General features: G+C 39.9%; 1 protein-coding gene across 1 annotated transcript in view; it reads right to left on the bottom strand.

Moving 5' to 3' along the window:
- Positions 1–898: 898 nt before the first annotated feature.
- LOC147658875 (uncharacterized) overlaps positions 899–19,295 on the bottom strand; it is a 55,860-nt gene continuing 37,463 nt past the window's right edge. The window contains exon 2 of the mRNA XM_086952075.1: positions 899–8,154. Coding sequence (XP_086808201.1) covers positions 6,236–7,486 — 1,251 coding nt within the window. The 5' untranslated portion in view covers positions 7,487–8,154 and the 3' untranslated portion in view covers positions 899–6,235. The remainder of the gene's footprint in view (positions 8,155–19,295) is intronic.

Below are 19,295 nucleotides of genomic sequence, written 5' to 3'. Positions count from 1 at the left end.
ACACATGTGCCCTGCAAGACAGCAGGAGGCTCTGATGGCTGAGGGATGCAGGCAAGAGGTGTCCTGCTGGCTGGTTGTGAAAGGGCTGCACAAGATGACCAAACTGGGTGATCTCCTAGGACCCTGCACTGCATCGTGAGGACCACATCCCTCATGTCACGCTTGGAGAAGACAACTGAAGACCAGCTGCAATGTCGCCCCTCATGCCCAAGTTTGAGGGGGTCGGTATGCCAGCCTCACATTTCTTTGCTTATGCTGTTCGTCGGCAGGGGATGTTGCAAGCATCCTTCCGTGGCTGTGAGCAGAAAAGGGTCCAGCCCGGTGGGGGCAGAAAGACGTTTTACAAGCTCTCGTATGGTGCTAGGAGAGAGGTGTTGAGCGCAAAGGGACGGCCAGGCAGAGGCCACTTGGGGCACCATCTCACAGCCTCCAATGAACCCAGGTTAGTTGTAGGTATCCCAGGTGGGACCAGGACACCCAGCAAAATATACAAAAAGAAAGATGGACATGCGACAAGGGGCTACATGGGAAAAAAAGCTGCTAATATAATATTTATGGAATGGAGTTTGGGGCACCCTATAAAGCCACTGGCAGGGGCTATTGTGTACATTTTCTTTTCTTGTAGTACCCCTGGAAACACAAATGCACAACCAATGTGTGCCTGATGTGTCTAGGGACTGCAAGGAACACAGCAAACCCGAGGAGATGTTTACAAAAACCTGCCATAAGTCTCCATGGGAGTTAAAGATGTGCCCCATCGAGGGGTTTCATTTGGCTCTGAGGCGCTCTGAGCCAGAGCTGCATACTCAAGCTGAGAAGTGCAGAGACCCCTTCACGTTGGTCCTACGGCTGCATTTTTAAGCATAGAGATTGTGAAGAATGACTGACAAATATGTTGTTTTCAATCAAAAATGCTTTATTGACAATATTGTCATTGATCAGGTAACATTTATGAATGCTTATTATTGTGAGTACTGTTTCCACTGATTTAACTGATTGTGTCCTGCGATGGTGACATGTGGTTGAATCTTAATGGTGACATGACAACAAAGCTGGCAGGCCACACTGAAAAGTGATCAGGGGAAAATAAAAAGGAGGCCTAATCTAAGGGGCCCCTTTCACCTTGAACAAGAATCTTCATTCCCATACTTCACCTCCACCATCTACCAAATAACAATGCTGCAAGAAGACTAATCAGCAGCTTCTCCCAATGAAGCAGAATTTAAAAAATCAACTGTCTCTTGCTACTACAGTGTCTACGCCCCCCTCCCCTCAGATTCAGGAATGTCAGCAATATACTTTCAATGCCTGAGGAAGCAAGCTTACCTCCACTAGGGTGCACAAGGCCAGGCCAGCAGCATCTATAATGGACCCCAGGATCCCACACACCTCCATTATTCAGGCACCACTAGGCCTCTACTCCATTGACACAGGTAAAGAGGCTGAGTCACAACCTCTGACTAGTAATACACAGTGCACAGACAGAATATCGAGCTTCAAATATCAACATACACAAATATCGAGTTAGAAATATTGTGATACAGAAATATCGACAGCAAGAATATTGTGGTCAAGAATATCAGCTTTAAAATACTTTTTTTTTTTAAATATCGCAGTTTTTTTTAAATATCGCAGTTAGTAATATCGTTTGCAAAAATATAGTGGATTAAAATATCGATTTTTAAATCAGTGTTATATATTTTAGTAGGTATTTTAAAAGTATGTGATCTATTTTTTTGTATAAGTATTGCTTTAAAAAATTATGTTACATTTTTAGCAGTGATTAATTTTCGGTTAATTAAATTTAGAGTTTTTTAGTTCTGTAGCGGGTTGTGGGTTTATAGGGGAATAGGGTGGGAAGAAATTGAATTACAATAAATGAATTCATATTTTTTCTTTATAAATATTTATTTAATTTAGATGTAGACTAGATTTCCCCCGACAACTGACACAGGTAAAGAGGCTGCGTCACACCCACTGACTAGCAATACACGGTAGGCTGCCACCCGAGCTATATTCCGGATTAACACCAGTAGTCCAATGTCAGGTCCAGGAGCTTTTTTATATCAAGGGGTAGGCCTAGTCCTCTGCACACACTAGATTAGATTGAAACCACAACCAAAATCAAAACCTGGATCCCAGATCCTCTCATTTGAAGACATAGAGCAAGGAAACACATCTGTACACCCTCCGAGGGACATTCCCATCCCAACAGGGCACTCCAATCATCTCCCAAGACTTTCCTAGAAGAGACAAGAAGAATACTAGCCTGGAACAGTTCTTCCTTGAAAACAAGCTAGCATCAGCCCTGACCGGAGTTCCAGATACCTCATCATTGGCAACAACGGTCAGCTTGACAAAAGATCCAATGTATTAAAATCAAACGAATAAAACTCAATGTGAAAAGCAGAAATGGTATCTCTATATCGAGGAAGCAGTTGTCAGTAATGCTAAGTCATTCTGGTTATTGGTGTCAACGTATAGGGTACTTGCAAAATAATATAAACTCAACTGTACCAGTTTAATAAGGAGTAGGATATTTTGAAACAATTTTCTAAAAATGATAGCCACGGCCATAGTGCAGACACTAAACACCAAAGATCTGTGGACGCACATTCAATCATCCTGGCAGGCTAGTTTACACCTGCTAAAGTATAGTATGCTTACAGAGTTCTGAAAAACAAGCGTAGTCATATCTCTAAAGAACAAAGGTGAGGTCTCAGAACCAAGCTCACAAACACCAATCAGTTTCATTGATATAGATGAAAAATAAAACACAAATATTCTAGATCATATAAATGAATTGCCAGAGGACAAACTTGTTATACCTAACTCAAGGCAGCTTCAGATGTGGTCTATTGACAATAGGTCAGATCATCCAAAAATCTGACTAGGAGTTTTCCACCTCGAGATAAATAACTTGTATGGTGCTTTTTGGGACTTTTCACAGAGTGTTAGTCTGGTCTTCCACATCCACATCCAACCTTAGAAATAACAGCCAGATTATAAACAGATTTTAAAGCACCTTCAGGATAGGCCTAAATGGCACACGATGCACAACATTTGCCACAGACAAAAGTACTCGACCAAGGTTGCATCTTGACTCTTCTGTTCAATTTTTAGGCATAGCAAACTACTTAGAGCATTTCCTGATGTCCCTATGAATAAGCAACACAAGCATTTTGCTGTTTGTGTGCAGATGTCCCAAGAAATTTCTGTTTATCAAAATCTATAATCATGATCTGGGAACCAAGATGCAAGAGGACACATTGCAAACAATTTAATTTAGGTAAACAAAGATTAGAAAACAGCAAAGACTTTTAAATGCCTGGTTTGATAATGTACAGACAGTTATCCTGAAGCAATGGCGTGGTTAAGGCCTTAGCAGAGGAACGGCTAAAGGAAATCTACAAGCTGCAAAGAGACACAACAGCACAGAACCAAAAAGCCTAGAAACATGTTTCAAGATCGATATCCTGTCAGCATTAAGTCGACTAAAGAGGAGTTTGTGCAATAAATGACTTGCCTTCTTTCAATGAACAGCCATTGCACATTAGAAAAAGATCTCGGCTAAGCATAAAACGAAGAGACACAAATGCACACCTCTTCTAGGCCGGGGACATCTCATCAGGTAATTGGCATGCGCATATATGGATACTGCTCAGAATCCACTTTGTGCTACTATGTAGGATTTGACATTCAGCTCACAAAAGTTCAATATGGCTGCCAGTAAAAATTTTTGGTGAGGAACCTTAAATGAGCAGCGATGTAATGTTCATGTAACTTATCAGAGGAAGCTGTGAGAAAATCCTCCCTTCATAGCTGATTCTGTCACTAGGCACACTGGAGAAAAATCAAGAATTAATAAATCTAAAATGGTTTAAAAACAAATGGTTCTCAGTTCTGTTGAATAATGACATGGGTAGATTAGCCATATTTTGTGGAAAGATTCATTTTTGATATAGCACTGTGGAAAATTTGCCAAATGTCGGTCAAAAGCAGGAGTGCCCAAATGGGATCATACTTTAATCTTCTTTGAATGTTTATTCTCTATGAAGTGTCTCAATGTGTTCTTAACACAAATATCTCCAACTTGTTGTGTATTATCACATTTTATTCTTTTGCAGCACTATTGGTGTCTGTGCTCGTCAGGGGGGAACTGCAATGGATATGTAGATTCAGCAGCAATACGCAATGTTCCTTCACTTCAACATACTGTATTCTATTAACAGTCATGGAACTGGAGCTGGAACAATATATTGTTTTTCATTATGAAACTGGTAAAGTTTAAAACAAAAACATTACTGCCATTTCGCCATGCTCCTTGAGATGGGCTGTTCAATGTTATCACACTAACCACATCTAAAGGCAACAACTCACAAATATTCAGCCGAGAATTATTGTTCTTATTGTAATTGTGTAAATGGCAGATCTTGAGAGAAACAATTGTCAAAATGCAGTGATGCAATAACAACCAGCACACTCAGGAAGGGTGACTGGAGGGAATTACTCATTTAAAATTAATTTCAAGGAACACATCTGTCCCCTTGTTTCAGATTTCTTTGTCCCAGATATCTTTCCTTGTTGTGTGCCTCAGATCCAGAGGTGGCCTAGCACACAAAGAACTTAAAAGAAGGGAGTCACTTCAATGAGTGCACTGACTGATTTTCAGATCCAATTAAAAGGTTTCTGTTACTCCAATAATGTCTCCAAAATTGATTCATGTTCACAAATCTATATGTAGTACCTTGAAGTGAAAAGCTCAGTTTCAAGCACTCTTAAGGTACAGAGATGCATTATATTATATATTTGACTTCGCTCGACTATAGAATTTGGTGGTGAAACAGTTTAGAAATAATTGTAATTTTATAATTTGCTAGTGGTCCCAGTGTTTCTGCCATACTGTAAACTGTTTGGACGATACTGAAATTTGGTAAAGTGACGCTTGTCTGCTATATCTTTCCTGTATTGCAGATTATGCATCTTTCCGATTTTACAGTTTTTCTCTACACACCTGGCAAATCATGTAGTAATATGTCAACTAACCTGGTATTTTACAAGTAATCTATCATTTAAGAGTATTATTTTGACTTTTCATAACCACACATAACTGTTTAAGCCTCTACTTCAATCAGTATGATGTTTCTGTAGTACCTTGTACTTTTTACTTTATGTTAAATTCTGCCCAATTGTATAGTTTCCTTCTGCTGGACCTGTTGCTTAAATGGTTATTCAGTTATACTGCATGTAATCCTGATTTCTCTTCATGTACTGGATATGTTCTATAACAGTTTTGAAATGTACATTGTATTGCTACATGAAATTATTAAATCAGCACTTACTCTCATCTCCCCACGCTGTACAGTATTCTGAACATTTGAGTCACTGCTGTTGTCATTACTTATGTGGACGAAGGATGGTTTACTGTTGCCATGCAAGATTCCTTATTGCCCAAGCCTTTGTCATTTATAATTTTTCAACTGAATTCTTATTAAAATGCAAAATATATACTGGATTTCCTCATCTCCCTGTTCTGGACTTTCTGATGCAACGAGAGAGGACTTTCTTTACATGAATTTCTTACCACGTTCAGAACATGCATGCAGTTTCACACTATTGTGAGTTCTCTTGTGTATTATTAGTGATATCTCTGTAGTTAACATTTTGCCGCATTCAAAGGATTTACACAATTTCAGGCTATGGTGACTGTCATATGATGACCATATGTAGTTAAAGACTTTTGCACTTAGGGCCTGCGTATGAGCTGGTTGTAATTTTCTGAACCATGTGTTAACCAGTGTTTACTCAAAAATTGGAATTAAGAGTTTGAAGGTATTTAACACATCTGGATGTGTTAAATAGCTCAACCTGTGTTACATTTTGGCAGGTCAAACCTGCCAAAAGTTAGCAGGGGAAAACATATGGTGTTTACAGTATCATGTGGATTTAGGTGCGTTAAAGACCAAAACATGCATGTTATTCCCCATAAACTTGTAATAGGTCTAACTTATGGCACCTGATAAATACATCATATATGTACCACATGGTATCAGTATTTATCAGGGGCAATAAATAATGACCCAACTCTTATCGGTCCTTTAGTACATCAATTTGATTTCTTTCCTTTATCTCTTCTCAGGTGGGGTGATAGATGATCCTTTTCCTTGAAACAGTTGTCACATTTAGTAAATATACATGGTTTCATCGTTGTAAATTATGTCAATTGTCATTGGTCCTACACATGTAGTAAAGATGCATGGCTTCTCACATGTGTCAACATATTACCTTTTTGATTGAAAGCTTTAGAACATACTGAACATTTATATGGTTTCTCACCAGTGTGAATCAGCTGATGTATCAACAGGTGTTTCTTTCTAATGAAAGCCTTCTCACATTGAGAACATTTATAAGGTTTCTCACCAGTGTGAATTCTCTGGTGTGTGGATAGTTCATCTTTTCTGCTGAAATGTTTTTGGCATTCAGAACATGTATATGGTTTCTCGCCGGTGTGAATTCTTTGATGTATTATTAGGTTGCCCTTCGTGATGAAGCACTTGACACACTCAGAACATTTATATGGTTTCTCGCCAGTGTGTATTCTCTGATGAATTATCAGATGTGTTTTTTGACGAAAATCCTTATTACATTCAGAACATCTATATAGTTTTTCCCCAGTGTGAATTCTCTCATGTGATGATAAGTCAACCTTTTGCTTAAAAGTCTTGTCACATTCAGTGCATTTATATGGTTTTTCTCCAGTGTGAACCTTCTGATGTTGCATTAGTTGACGTTTGGTTCTGAAACCCTTGTCACACTCAGAACATTTGTGAGGAGTCTCACCGCTGTGAGACATGTGATGCAGCCTTAAATTTGCTTTTTTACTGAAAGCCTTTTCACATTCAGAACATTTATATGCTTTCTCCCCTGTGTGGATTTTCTGATGAACTGAAAGACTGCTCTTCTGCGCGAAAGCCTGGTCACATTCAGAACATTTATATGGTTTCTCCCCTGTGTGGATTTTCAGATGTATTCTCAGATTTTTATTTTGACTGAAAGTCTTATTACATTCTGAACATCTATATGGTTTTTCCCCATCTTGAAATCTCTCATGTGATGATAAATCACTCTTTTCCTTGAAAGTCTTGTCACATTCAGAAAATGTATATGGATTCTTCGTAGTGTTATTTCTGTGATGTAGTACCAGTTCACCCGTTTGATTGAAAGCCTTATTGCATTCAGAACATTCACATGGTTTCTCGCCAGTATGAGTTTGTTGATCTATCTTCTTCTGCGCCTTTGTAATAAATGTCTGGTCACACTCACTGCATTTATATGGTCTTGGTTCAGTGTGGCCTGACTTTTGTCCAATGAGAGAGCCATTTGTGAAAAAACCTTTACATTTGAGACAGTATAAAGTTTTTTCTTCAGTACGATTTAGTTGGCCTACCATCGAATGGCTTTTTGTAACAGACGGCTTGGTAAACATTGTAGATTTATTTAGTATGCGGAGATCTCCTTGATGTTTTCCTAATGGGCATTTATATAGAAATCACGGTCACATGTAGACCAATTGTGCGCCTCCTCCATAATGCGCACATTATGTTTAAATAAGGAATTCCTCGTAATAAAATGCTAGAGACACTGGGCTAATGTGTGTAGCTTCTCCTGTGTATGTCCAGGTTAGTACTTTCAAGTTAGTTGCAGTTTACTTACACATATAGATGATAAATAACCTTTCTACCTTCTGTATTCTTAGCAATAGTATTAGAACTGCAAAGATGTTTTCCTGGAAATATTTATTACAAGCTGTACATTTTTGTGGCCTTTCGCCTTTGTGGGTTCCTTGATGAATTAGAGTTCCTTGGAATGTTAATTTGTAGTCATACTCATGAAATACTCCTTACTCTTTTGATGTGACGTACTATGTCAAATTCATGAGGCATCCATTGGGGTCTCCTACCAATTTTGACAGAAAAAGGTTGTTTGCACAAGGAGCACTCATGGCTAGAAATTACATATAGATTCTTTAGTGGAATAAAGTCTCCAAAAACTGTTTCGTACTTTTCAGGGGGCTAGTGTCTCAAAAGTTGAATTGCAGTTCTTAGTGTCCACGATATTTCTCTGACTATTGCTTTTTTTCTGGATTTCTTTCACCTACGGAACAAAAAAATATATATAAGCATTAGCATTTTATGAGACAAAAAATAAAAATATCAGCATTACAAAAATCAATTTGTTTTCTTGTATGGATATGAAGTAACAAAATCCAGGAATGCTTCTCTATGTTATAGTCACAACGCATTAGCATAGAACTAGTATTAACAATATGGTGACCACAGTATTTTACTCATTTATGAACTAAAAGATTTGCAAATTGGTAATGAGATCCAAAGCACATTGTTAGTCATCCACTAACAATGTTCATATCACACATTATAATGGACACTGATATATATGTAACACATAATAATAAACATAGGTAAAATTGGTAATGATGACTGCTGACAAAATGGATTAAAACAAAAACCTGGATGTCTAATCCAATAATTACGGCATGAATTGACATGGATATAATGACATTATCGTTAAATGGCGATATCCACAGAATGTATTGAGATGAATAAGAAAGCTTCTAAGACATGTATTTGTTCCAGTTATTTGAGGAGTACAGCAATACCAACTAGTTTTCTAGTGCTAAAGAAGAGAACGCTGCAGCCAGAGGTTAAGGTTTTAATTGAAGAAATTGACAAGTTTTTAGAAGCTTTGTACAAACAAGGTTATCAGGCATCAATCAGAGATATAAAGGAAGAGAATTACACAGTTTGGCAACAGTGACTGAAAAAGCACACACACTTTTCTGGGATTTGCAATTAGAAGGCTGAAGAGGAACAAAGAGTTCAGGTTAGAGAGTACGAACACAACAACTATTTGATAAATGTTTCCATGTATATTTTTGTGACAGATCGAATGCCCCAAAAGCACAGCATAAACCTCAAACAATGATTAATTGCGGAGCGTAGATATGCCAAAAACAAAGATACCTTCTAATCCATTGATCAGAGCTTTAAGTAACACAAAACCTAAGGGCCGGTTTGGCAGTCGAACTACCAGTTGCCAAACTTAGAGATCACTGCCGGCCACACAGTTACAGTCAAGGTACTCATCGTTTGGTGGACAGACACTGTTGGTTCTGACTTTCATTCGCCAAAATTTACTTACGTTTTAATTTTTCAAAAAGTGGGAATATGTAATTGAAAACAAAAAATACTATTCACCACCATGTGCAGGGAGTTTGTTTCTACCTCGGTGTGTGTGTCATGTGTTTTTTCTGTCTTTTCATCGCCAGGTTATACTGCCAGGTAACAGAGGGACAAAAACACATCACATCCGATTGTTTACCCTAAATAAAATGGGTGGTGCTATGCCCTTCGTCAGACAGTCCCTTCTCTGTTCTGTTGCCTGAGAGTGCTTTCCGTCAACAGAGCCAATAGGGGCTTTGTTCACAGAAAGTTGTTAACTCTGCTGATTCTATTTAAGGTGGGAAAACCGTTGGTTTGGGGGAACAGCATATTCTTTCACTTTTGTGACTAAATACAGTTCTTCAGTAAACTCTAAATCGGGTCACAAGATGCCTGTGATCAGATGCGCACAGAACACAAAAACCAAGATATCTGTAATGCAATCACTGTGTCAATGGCAATTGCTCCTAACCTGAAGATCTTATGACTCAGTAGCAGAGACACTGAATTCAAATTGTATTTATTAATGGTTATATGAATGCTATAACTATGCTTTTATGGTTTCAGCTGAAATACTAAAGCAGAATAATAAATGAGCTAAAGGGGAAGGGTTTTGCTAAACAAAGAATTAGCTAAGAAATTAAACTTGACAGTATGGGGTGATGACAACTCCCTTTCCCCTGCCCAATCACATTCCATGATTCATTGATATTTGCAACTTTTGAGGGTGGGACATGCAGAATTAAAGAGTATTACTAGAGTGATTTAAGTGAAAAAAGTGGGCGAGAGCTGCTGCTGGAAAGAAGAGAACAGACTGGGAAGATTAATTCCTGAAAGACAGCCTTATTATATTGAAGAATGGTGGAAGAATATCGAGGAGGGAGAGAGTGTAAGAGAGGGATGCGCTCTGGGGCATTGGGGTTCTAGAGAAGTGTAGTAAGAATGATCCTATCCTGCTCCTGTTCAATAGTCTTTGTCAGCTGATTCTAAGTCAGGAGACCCCCACCAGTCCTTTGGCCAGAGGGTTGGGTTTCCCTGTTTCACCAATTGGTAAATATTATTCTGTCTTACATTTGCATATCTTTTGCAAATGTGTGATTTATCATGTCCTTTGTCTCTTCATCTATCACTCCTAATGCATTTATTTGTTGAATGAGTCTATACATTGAATGCACTTTGATAAATGAATTATTCTCTCCCATGAAAGTTGATGGACTTTGCACTGTACATATGAGCGTTCATTTTGACTGAGTGATTAGATAAAATTCATTGAATCTTACCCGGAGTCTTTGATTATTTTATTGAGAGATAGAAGATAAAATTAATAAATTTGTTAATCTCACCAACTACTCGACTAATGGTGCATTGACCAAAGGAAAATGTTGATCTGTGAAGGTTAGCTAGGCATTGACTAATCCAGATCAAAGTTAAAATAAAACTTGACCCCGAGCGAAACAGTCAGAAAACTTGAATGTGTATAGGGGCCCATCTTGGAGGAATTTGCCGATTGTGAAATTTTCATCCTGTCCTTTCACTGGATCACTGTTACTATGTTGCTGATGTCCCTCTCATGATGTGTGATCTCTGGCAACTCAGAATGCTGGTGTTACTAGTCTCCCATTCATGGTGATTGATCTCTAGCAGCGCTGAATTCTAGTGTTACTGGTGTCCATTTAACAATGTTTGATCTCTTGCAGCTCAGAATATTACAGTTCTACTGGTCTCCTTTTCACGATGGGTGGTTTCTTGCCTCTCAGGAATATAAAATGCCCCTAAGACAACCATAACAAGGCTGTGTTGGTAATTAGAAAATGGGCTGCTGTTCATGCCCCGACCCTCTGAAAACTGGCCCTAGGTTTTGGACATGAGAGATAGACACAGCCTACCATCAACCAAGTGCTAGGATTCGAAGTGGGGGACTGATTGCGGAAGCCTTTACTATTGTGAGGGCCACAAGACAGGGATGTCCACTGTTGCCACTCATTTGCCCTGTCGATGGAGCCACTCACAATCAGGCTACGATAGGACATGAATCAGTGGGGTATACCTGTAGATGGCCGTACACTTGTCGTCTCATTATATGCAGATGACGTGCTGTTGTATGTTCGACACCCGGAAGAGGCAATCCTGGTGCTATGGGGCATATTCACTTTTTTTGGAGGGTCATCGGGCCTACACGTGAATTGCCAAAAGAACTGTTGCTTTCCCTCTAGCAGCTCTAGTGATGGAGGAGTCATCAAACCTTCCGGAAGTTGGATTCAATGAGAGAGCAGCCACTTTTGATACCTTGGTATACATGTGACACACAAACTGGAAGAGCAATACAACTTGAATGTAAGGAAAGTCATATATGGCCTCAAAGAGTCAGTGAAATTCTGGAATAGACTCCCTCTCAGCCATTGGCAGAGTAGCGATGGCAAGGATGGTGATGCTCCAGAGATGCCAATATGTGCTCCAAAATTTGTTCTGTACAGTGCCAAAAGCCATGTTTGACACACTAAACAGCCTCGTGATATCCTTGCTATGGGCTGGAGGGCGCAGCCAAGTCAAACTACAGGTCCTTAAGCTTGATACAAGATCAGGTGGCCGTGGTCTTCCATATTTTCGGCTATATTATTTGGTGGGACTTTTACAATACGCAGTACAATGGTGCGCGGCGGGCCGGAACATGGAGAAAGAACTGCTGGTGGATCGGAATACCAGTAGGACACTCCCAAGCTATCTCATGATGGGTTCACACACTCCTAAAGACTGCCCCCACATAGTCCGGCAAGTGGCGACAGCATGGGAACAGGCAGTCACACGGATTATCCGGAGGGCCCCATATGCCACAGCACTCACCCTGCAATGGCTTCAGGCATTTTCCAAAATTCAAATGGTAATGGATATCATGCTTTGGTATGAAGAGAGCTTCTTCTTTGCCACCCAAAACCCATACCCACCCTATACCCTACAATGACCCTTCCCACCCAAAAAACCTATACCCACCTTAAACCTCAACATTAACATTGCCACCCAAAAACCCATTCCCACCCTAAACCCTAAGAATTCCCTTGCAACCCAAAAGCCTATTCTCACTCTAACCTTAAAATTACCCATGCCACTCAAAAACCCAAACCCAAGCTAAACCCTAACAATTTTGTTGACACCAAAAAAAACATTCCTGCCCTAAAATGATCCTTACAACCTAAAAACCCATACTGGCCCTAAACCCTAAAATTACACTTTCCACTCAAAAACCCATAGAGGCCCTAAAACTAAAAATTTTATTCACCACCCAAAAACCCATACCCACCCTAAACCCTAAAAATGTCCACCCTACACCCTTTAAAAAAAGAAAACGTACCTATATACTTACCTTAAATGTACATTTAAAACGCAACCTATACCCACTTTAAGCCCTAAAAATGCCCACCCTAAAACCCTAAAAAAAACTTTCCTTAATATATATGTATATTACCTACTGGAAGTCACCAGTAGGTTGTTACTGTTAGGACCTAGTGTCCCTAGGAAAAGCATTTTTTGACTTGGCTATACCTTTGCCATAGTTTGACCGATCTATACGAAAATTTTCCACAAACGTCACAGTGGATATTTTAGTTATTGAAAGTTTGAGGGTGATCCGTGCAGTGGGGGCCGAGAGTTTGGAACACGAAATAAGCTTGCATTTGTAATGTTAATTCCCATAGGACTCTTACACACACCTGCAGCTCGAACTGCTGAACTGACTTGCACCAAATTTGGCAGGGAGATAGCGGTTGGTTCAAGGAAGTGCCTTTGCTTATTTGGTGTAAATCCGTTCAGAAGTTTTTGAGAAATGTAAGTTCAAATTGATAGTGATGTCTCTGGCCAAGGATATTTCTCAGTGGTTTCACAATGATTTGTGGTTACCCGCGCCAACCGGAATGTTCCGATTGGCTGGACACAACCTGAATAGAAAGTTACGGCTGCCATTTTATCTATCGGATCGGTTCCCAAGGCTGAAAATCGATGTGAAAGCCGACATAAGGGGCCAGGGTGGAGATACTCTGACCCTATGGGAGAGAAATGGAGGTGTTTGTGACACAAGTTATCTGTCCAAAATGTTTTTTTTTTATCGTGTGCGATATTCACAACGACGCTGCGACTGCCATTGTGGCCCCAATGTACCATTGCGGTGACATTGCGACTATCCACGTTGTCGCAAATATTGGTAAAAATAATTTACAAAAAAATATATATATATCAGGTAATCATTAATAAGCATTGTTATCAGATATTGGGATTTTGACACATTTTTATAGAGTTACTTATATAATGAGTTATCCACTGTGATGGTTAGAATTAATTACACAGTTATCATTTTTGAATGTGGTGGTGGCTATTGAATTCCTACTTTTGCTTCCTGCTTTCGCGACGTGTCTGGGGGATCGCAATTACCAATGTCATCACAATTTCTGGCCTCACTGCAAAAAGAAAAAATAGGTCTTAGAGATGGTTGTTCTAGAAATACACTAGAAAAACAGGAGTTTGAAGTGTAAAGTAATAAACACCTTTTGAGTAAAATACTGTCTTATATGTGCATGTATGTGTTTCACTTTATGGAGAAGGCATGATCATCGCGGTTAACGACATCCTCACAACGTTCTGAATAACTGTGAATACGAAAAAAAGTCTCAAAGATGGTTTATAAATAAGGCTCCCTGTTTTCTGTTTTTACAGATTTTTACACATAAATACAGACAGAAAACAATGTGTTTTTGTCTGCATTTATTTTTTTAAATGGATAAATACAGTAATGTTGCTCCTTTTAAGTGACTCTCCATGCTGTCTTTGATGAATTATAGGCCAGCAGCTGAGCATATGGACAGCAAGGGAAATTTAAAAAAGGGGATGAAATGTACTTAAATAACGGCATATGTCAACATACATTAATGGTATAATGCTAGTATTTACCAGTGGATGTAATGTTATGTAATATTTGGCAGCTTAAATAGCTAAAACACAACAGACATCAAAGTGTGAGTACGCGTCCATCAGTTAAATAAATATGGAAATGTACAGTTTTTCAACTAAATTTAAACTGAAAACAAAATAAATATGAATAAATACAGATTAAAATGTCCCAAAAAAGATTATGGATACAGACGGAAATGTTAAAAAAATAAATACCATAAAACCGGGAGCCCAATTAATAAACCGTGCCCTCGCGAATATAAAAATTAAAAAAAAAAAATGCCTAATAATCCACTGAAGAAAATATGAGCTTATAAAGAATACCTCTTTTAGAGCAAATTTAGATAGAAAATACAATTTAAAAACCTTAAAAATTCAATTAAAAAATCATTACATGGACGTTATAGTTGAGAAATAGAATTTGAAAAACCATAGAAATTCACTGGAAAAAACTAAAGGTTACAGGAGTGTTATAGTTAGTAAATGGAATAAAAAAACCTTAGAAATCCAGTGTAAAAAAAAATGGTTACAGGGAGTTTTCAGTTAGAGTGACATTTCACTCGTACAAAACCAGAGAAATTCAGCAGTTATAGTTAGCTGAGCTAACTATAACTCTTTACTCAGCAATGCACTCCTTATGACCTCACATATTACATCACTCAGACATGGTCAGTGACATCACGGAATTTCTCTGGTTTTGTTCATATGAAATGGCAGCCTAACTATAATGTATCTGTAGCCTTTGTTTTTTTATATATCTATATCCACAACAAAACTGCAACTCTGCACAGGAACCACAATCCCAGGGCAATAATCACAGCACCGGCACTCTTATTGATGTAAACATATGTTTATTCACACACGGCGATACCAAAAGGGATGATGGACGGAGCGTTTGAGCAAATCAAACACTCACCCCCAGTCAACTGATGTGAGTTTAATCCATCACCAATCTTTAGCTCACTCCACCACCCCAGTTCAGACATGGCCATATGCAAATCAGTCTGACCCTGTGCCTCATGGGAACAGTCCAGCCTGAACTGCCAAGCCATGTCTTCCCTGGACCGGAAACAAGCATCCTGGCACCGGTTTCGGATTCATAATCCTCATCAGCCAGGCTATCTTGAATCCAGTGGTAGAGTGAGCAGTGCAATCTCTGGAGTGGGCAGAAGCTGCATGGACAATATGTCCCCTAGCGTAGAGTGAACGCTCGTCCAGTACTGATGAATTTTAGGACACGTCCAGGCAAGGTGGGCGAAGTCTGCAAAGGGAGATAAGCATTTCTGACAGTGGTGCGGTCTGGAGTTGTCTATTCTATGGGAGTGGGCGGGAGTGAAATACATCCTACGGAGAAACTTAAAATGGAGTAATTTGTGTCTGCTGTTCAAGGAGATCTCACCGGTGGCCCTACAGCACTGCTCCCATTGATCGTCCGATATAGGCTTACCCAAGTCCACCTCTCAGGCCGCCGCACCCTGGTGTCATCCACTGGCCTAATCACGCCACACTGCTTATATAGTTTAGAAATCGAATGCGCCCTGGATGGGCTCTGTATCAACAATGTCAGGGGCGGGGGGTAGGTTCAGGGGCAGAAGGAAACAAGCATTTACAATGCAACGGTTTCGCCTTCGGAAAAGTTTGAGCTATTGGTTTTGTAAATGACAAACTTTTTATTTATGTGTTGGTTTTGAAAACAGATAAATAAATGGCATTCTCATTTACAATGCCAATAGCTTACTCTGTCGCAAATGCAAGACGTATTGCATTTGCACACACACACCCACACAAGAGCCCCCCACACACACACACACACAAGAGCCCCCCACACACACACACACAAGAGCCCCCCACACACACAAGAGCCCCCCGCAAACACACCACACAGAGCCCCCCACACACACACGCAAGAGCCCCCCACACAAACACACACACACGCAAGAGCCCCCCACACAAACACACACACACGCAAGAGCCCCCCACACAAACACACACACACGCAAGAGCCCCCCACACACATACGCAAGAGCCCCCACACACACGCAAGAGCCCCCCCCACACACACACACGCAAAGAGCCCCACACACACACACGCAAAGAGCCCCACACACACGCAAAGAGCCCCACACACACGCAAAGAGCCCCACACACACGCAAAGAGCCCCACACACACGCAAAGAGCCCCACACAGAGGTCAGGGGTGGCACAGAAGCAGAGTTTTCACACACATACCATATGAAAAATGGCATTCTCATTTACAATGCCAATAGCTTACTCTGTCGCAAATGCAAGACGTATTGCATTTGCACACACACACCCACACAAGAGCCCCCCCCACACACACACACAAGAGCCCCCCCCACACACACCACACAAGAGCCCCCCACACACACACCACACAAGAGCCCCCCACACACACACCACACAAGAGCCCCCCACACACACACCACACAAGAGCCCCCCACACACACACACACAAGAGCCCCCCGCAAACACACCACACAGAGCCTCCCACACACACACGCAAGATTAATAATTAACTGGACATACAATTAGCTACCATCATCCATAAAAGCAAAAGCATTCAAACGACAAGCTCTACTAGCCTTGGGCCAAACAGAAAGGACAAACACCATGGCAGCTCCCAAGAGATCGAAATCAGAAAAAAACACTCCTGGCAACCTTTTTATGAGCTATGGAGCAGAACTATATAATGCACAGAAAACCGTAGACATCACTAACCTATCACCAGAAACCGAAAGGCGCGTGTCACATTCGAGCTACAAGGTCGCTTTCTATGCATAGAAATATCTTACGGTTCATAAAATCCGAATAGTGGTCTGATATCACACACACTTTAAATAGGAACTACGAACTACATGCAAAAGCAAACGATATTTTGGAAAACGCTCTGAAAACGGACCATTTCAATTTCTTGAGGACTATGCAAATAATACGCCAAGATGATCGACTCACCCCACTGATTACTTCATTTATGCAGACACTCTGTTGTTGAATAAACTACACACTGTACCTCACGGTTGGGTAATCGTCATGGAATGCAGGGAACACAGATTACGCACTGGTACAACAGTGCATATATGCACAAATTCTTTGCAGTGTCAACTAGGGTAGAGACTTGAGAAATTTATGAAGTCACACAATTTCCGAACGGCACAACAGCACAGAATTATCCTCATGATCCAAGGTATAGAATACATGTCTATCCATACACTACTTGCCGCCTATACTTTATTATGCTGCTCTCACTGGAAGTTGACAGGAGTTGGGAAGAAATTGTTGAAGGAACTAGCACAAAGCTCTGAGCAGCAGAAAAGGTATCCATATTCCCACAATACACAGAAAATTCAGGCTGACGGCATGAAATGAAGGAGACCAACTAACCACCACTACCGAAGATTTTACAGGAAGGGGTGAGGGGATAGTAAAAGTTGCAAGTTGAGGGAACCCAATGCGAAGGTAGGAGAAACAGGAGAAGGAGGTAAATTGACAACTATTCAGATTCAGAATTCGAGGCTACAGGGGATAAATCTCCGGCAAAGTGCCACTCAAAATGATTACAAATTTGGATTTCTAGAGACACGTATTTTGTGTATTGAAACAGAGGAATTTAATTATTCGACTGAACTTTCATATAAAAATCCATCTACGCGACTACAAAATTATGCCTTTAAACAGCAACATAAAGAAAAAGACTATTCCCTATAGTGTCTGGAAGAAAAAAATTTATTAAATCTTTCATTTTTTGTAAAACAGGTTTAACTATTCCAGGAAGAGTACAGAAAAAGGATAACGCGCTACATACAGATAAATAACCCAGCTAATTGTTCCTCTTTTAGACAAATAGTACAGTTCAGTGGATTTAAGCCTCTGATGCATCAATCTGTCGTACACAAGTTTGAATCTCAGTAGACAACAGGTGATTTTCATCATTCCCAAGTCACAAATTACCACAACTGGCTAACAGTAAGAACTACTTTCAGCACTAGGGAAACGTCACCCTGTAGCAGAAAGTGCAAAAAAGTGAAAAATTGACATTACTCATACCTGTACATCACAATTCAAACTTACTTCGTGATAGAACTTACCATCACCTATGTGCCTATTTTTCTCAATTCAAACCAATTTCTAAGAACCCACAGCTCCTGTCGTACTCTGCACTGACATGTCGTAGAAAATTATTTGGTTTATAGTTTGCGTTCAAAGACATCACAGATTCTTTTTAAAAACACCACAAATTGTAAATATTTTAAAAGATATGTCCCAAAATATTTTCTAAAACCAAACCATACTTCTGTCAAACCTTACTCCAACTCTTTCAAAACACTAAATCACAATGCATTAACAGTCCACAAACTAGCCACCTCTCCTAACACTTGTTTACCATAACCTGGCCTTTCACACTGTGCATCATTCTGCTGCCTTTGTTTTGGCTAGGTTTGCGCTACATAAATACCAGGTACATATGCACGCACTCTAGCCTTGATCCGACTCTACATCATAAACATACTTAAACCTTAATGCTGACCTGAACCTCACCTACAGGGACCATACTGCGAGGTTACCCAACTTTATTAACCCTTCATCAAATCCTAAACCTGACCCAACATAATCCGCCCTTTGGATTATCATAACCATGACACTACCCTCCCCCTTATTTTCACAGTAACGTCACTCAAACCCTTATTCTGGACCAATTATTACTCAGACCTTATATGTTAATAGATGTTTATCTCAACACTGACCAGACCCAAGCCTTTGTCCTTATCATACTCCCAAACATGAACCTGTATTCTTTATTCCCTTCCCTAATCAAAAACAATCTTGCCCATACCCTAAGGCTATCTTTCATTCAAACGGTTAACTCATCTATGAACCATATCTCTGAACCGGACGACTTCTTCATATCCATAATCTTCACCCTACCCCTTCATTATAACCTGAATTTCGTTAAAATTTAATTTTCTTATTTAAATGTCTTTTATTTGGTTTGTAATTAAATGTTTAATGAAATGGCGCTCTGTAATGTTATGGGAGAGGATCTCCGAGCCAACGTTCTCTGAAGTGTGGAACTCCTGCTTATGTTGGATTAGTTGTCTGTTG

The sequence above is a fragment of the Lissotriton vulgaris genome, unplaced genomic scaffold (genome assembly GCF_964263255.1).
Source record: "Lissotriton vulgaris unplaced genomic scaffold, aLisVul1.2 SCAFFOLD_520, whole genome shotgun sequence".
Taxonomy (NCBI): Eukaryota; Metazoa; Chordata; class Amphibia; order Caudata; family Salamandridae; genus Lissotriton; species Lissotriton vulgaris.
This window is presented reverse-complemented; position numbering and strand designations above follow the sequence as displayed.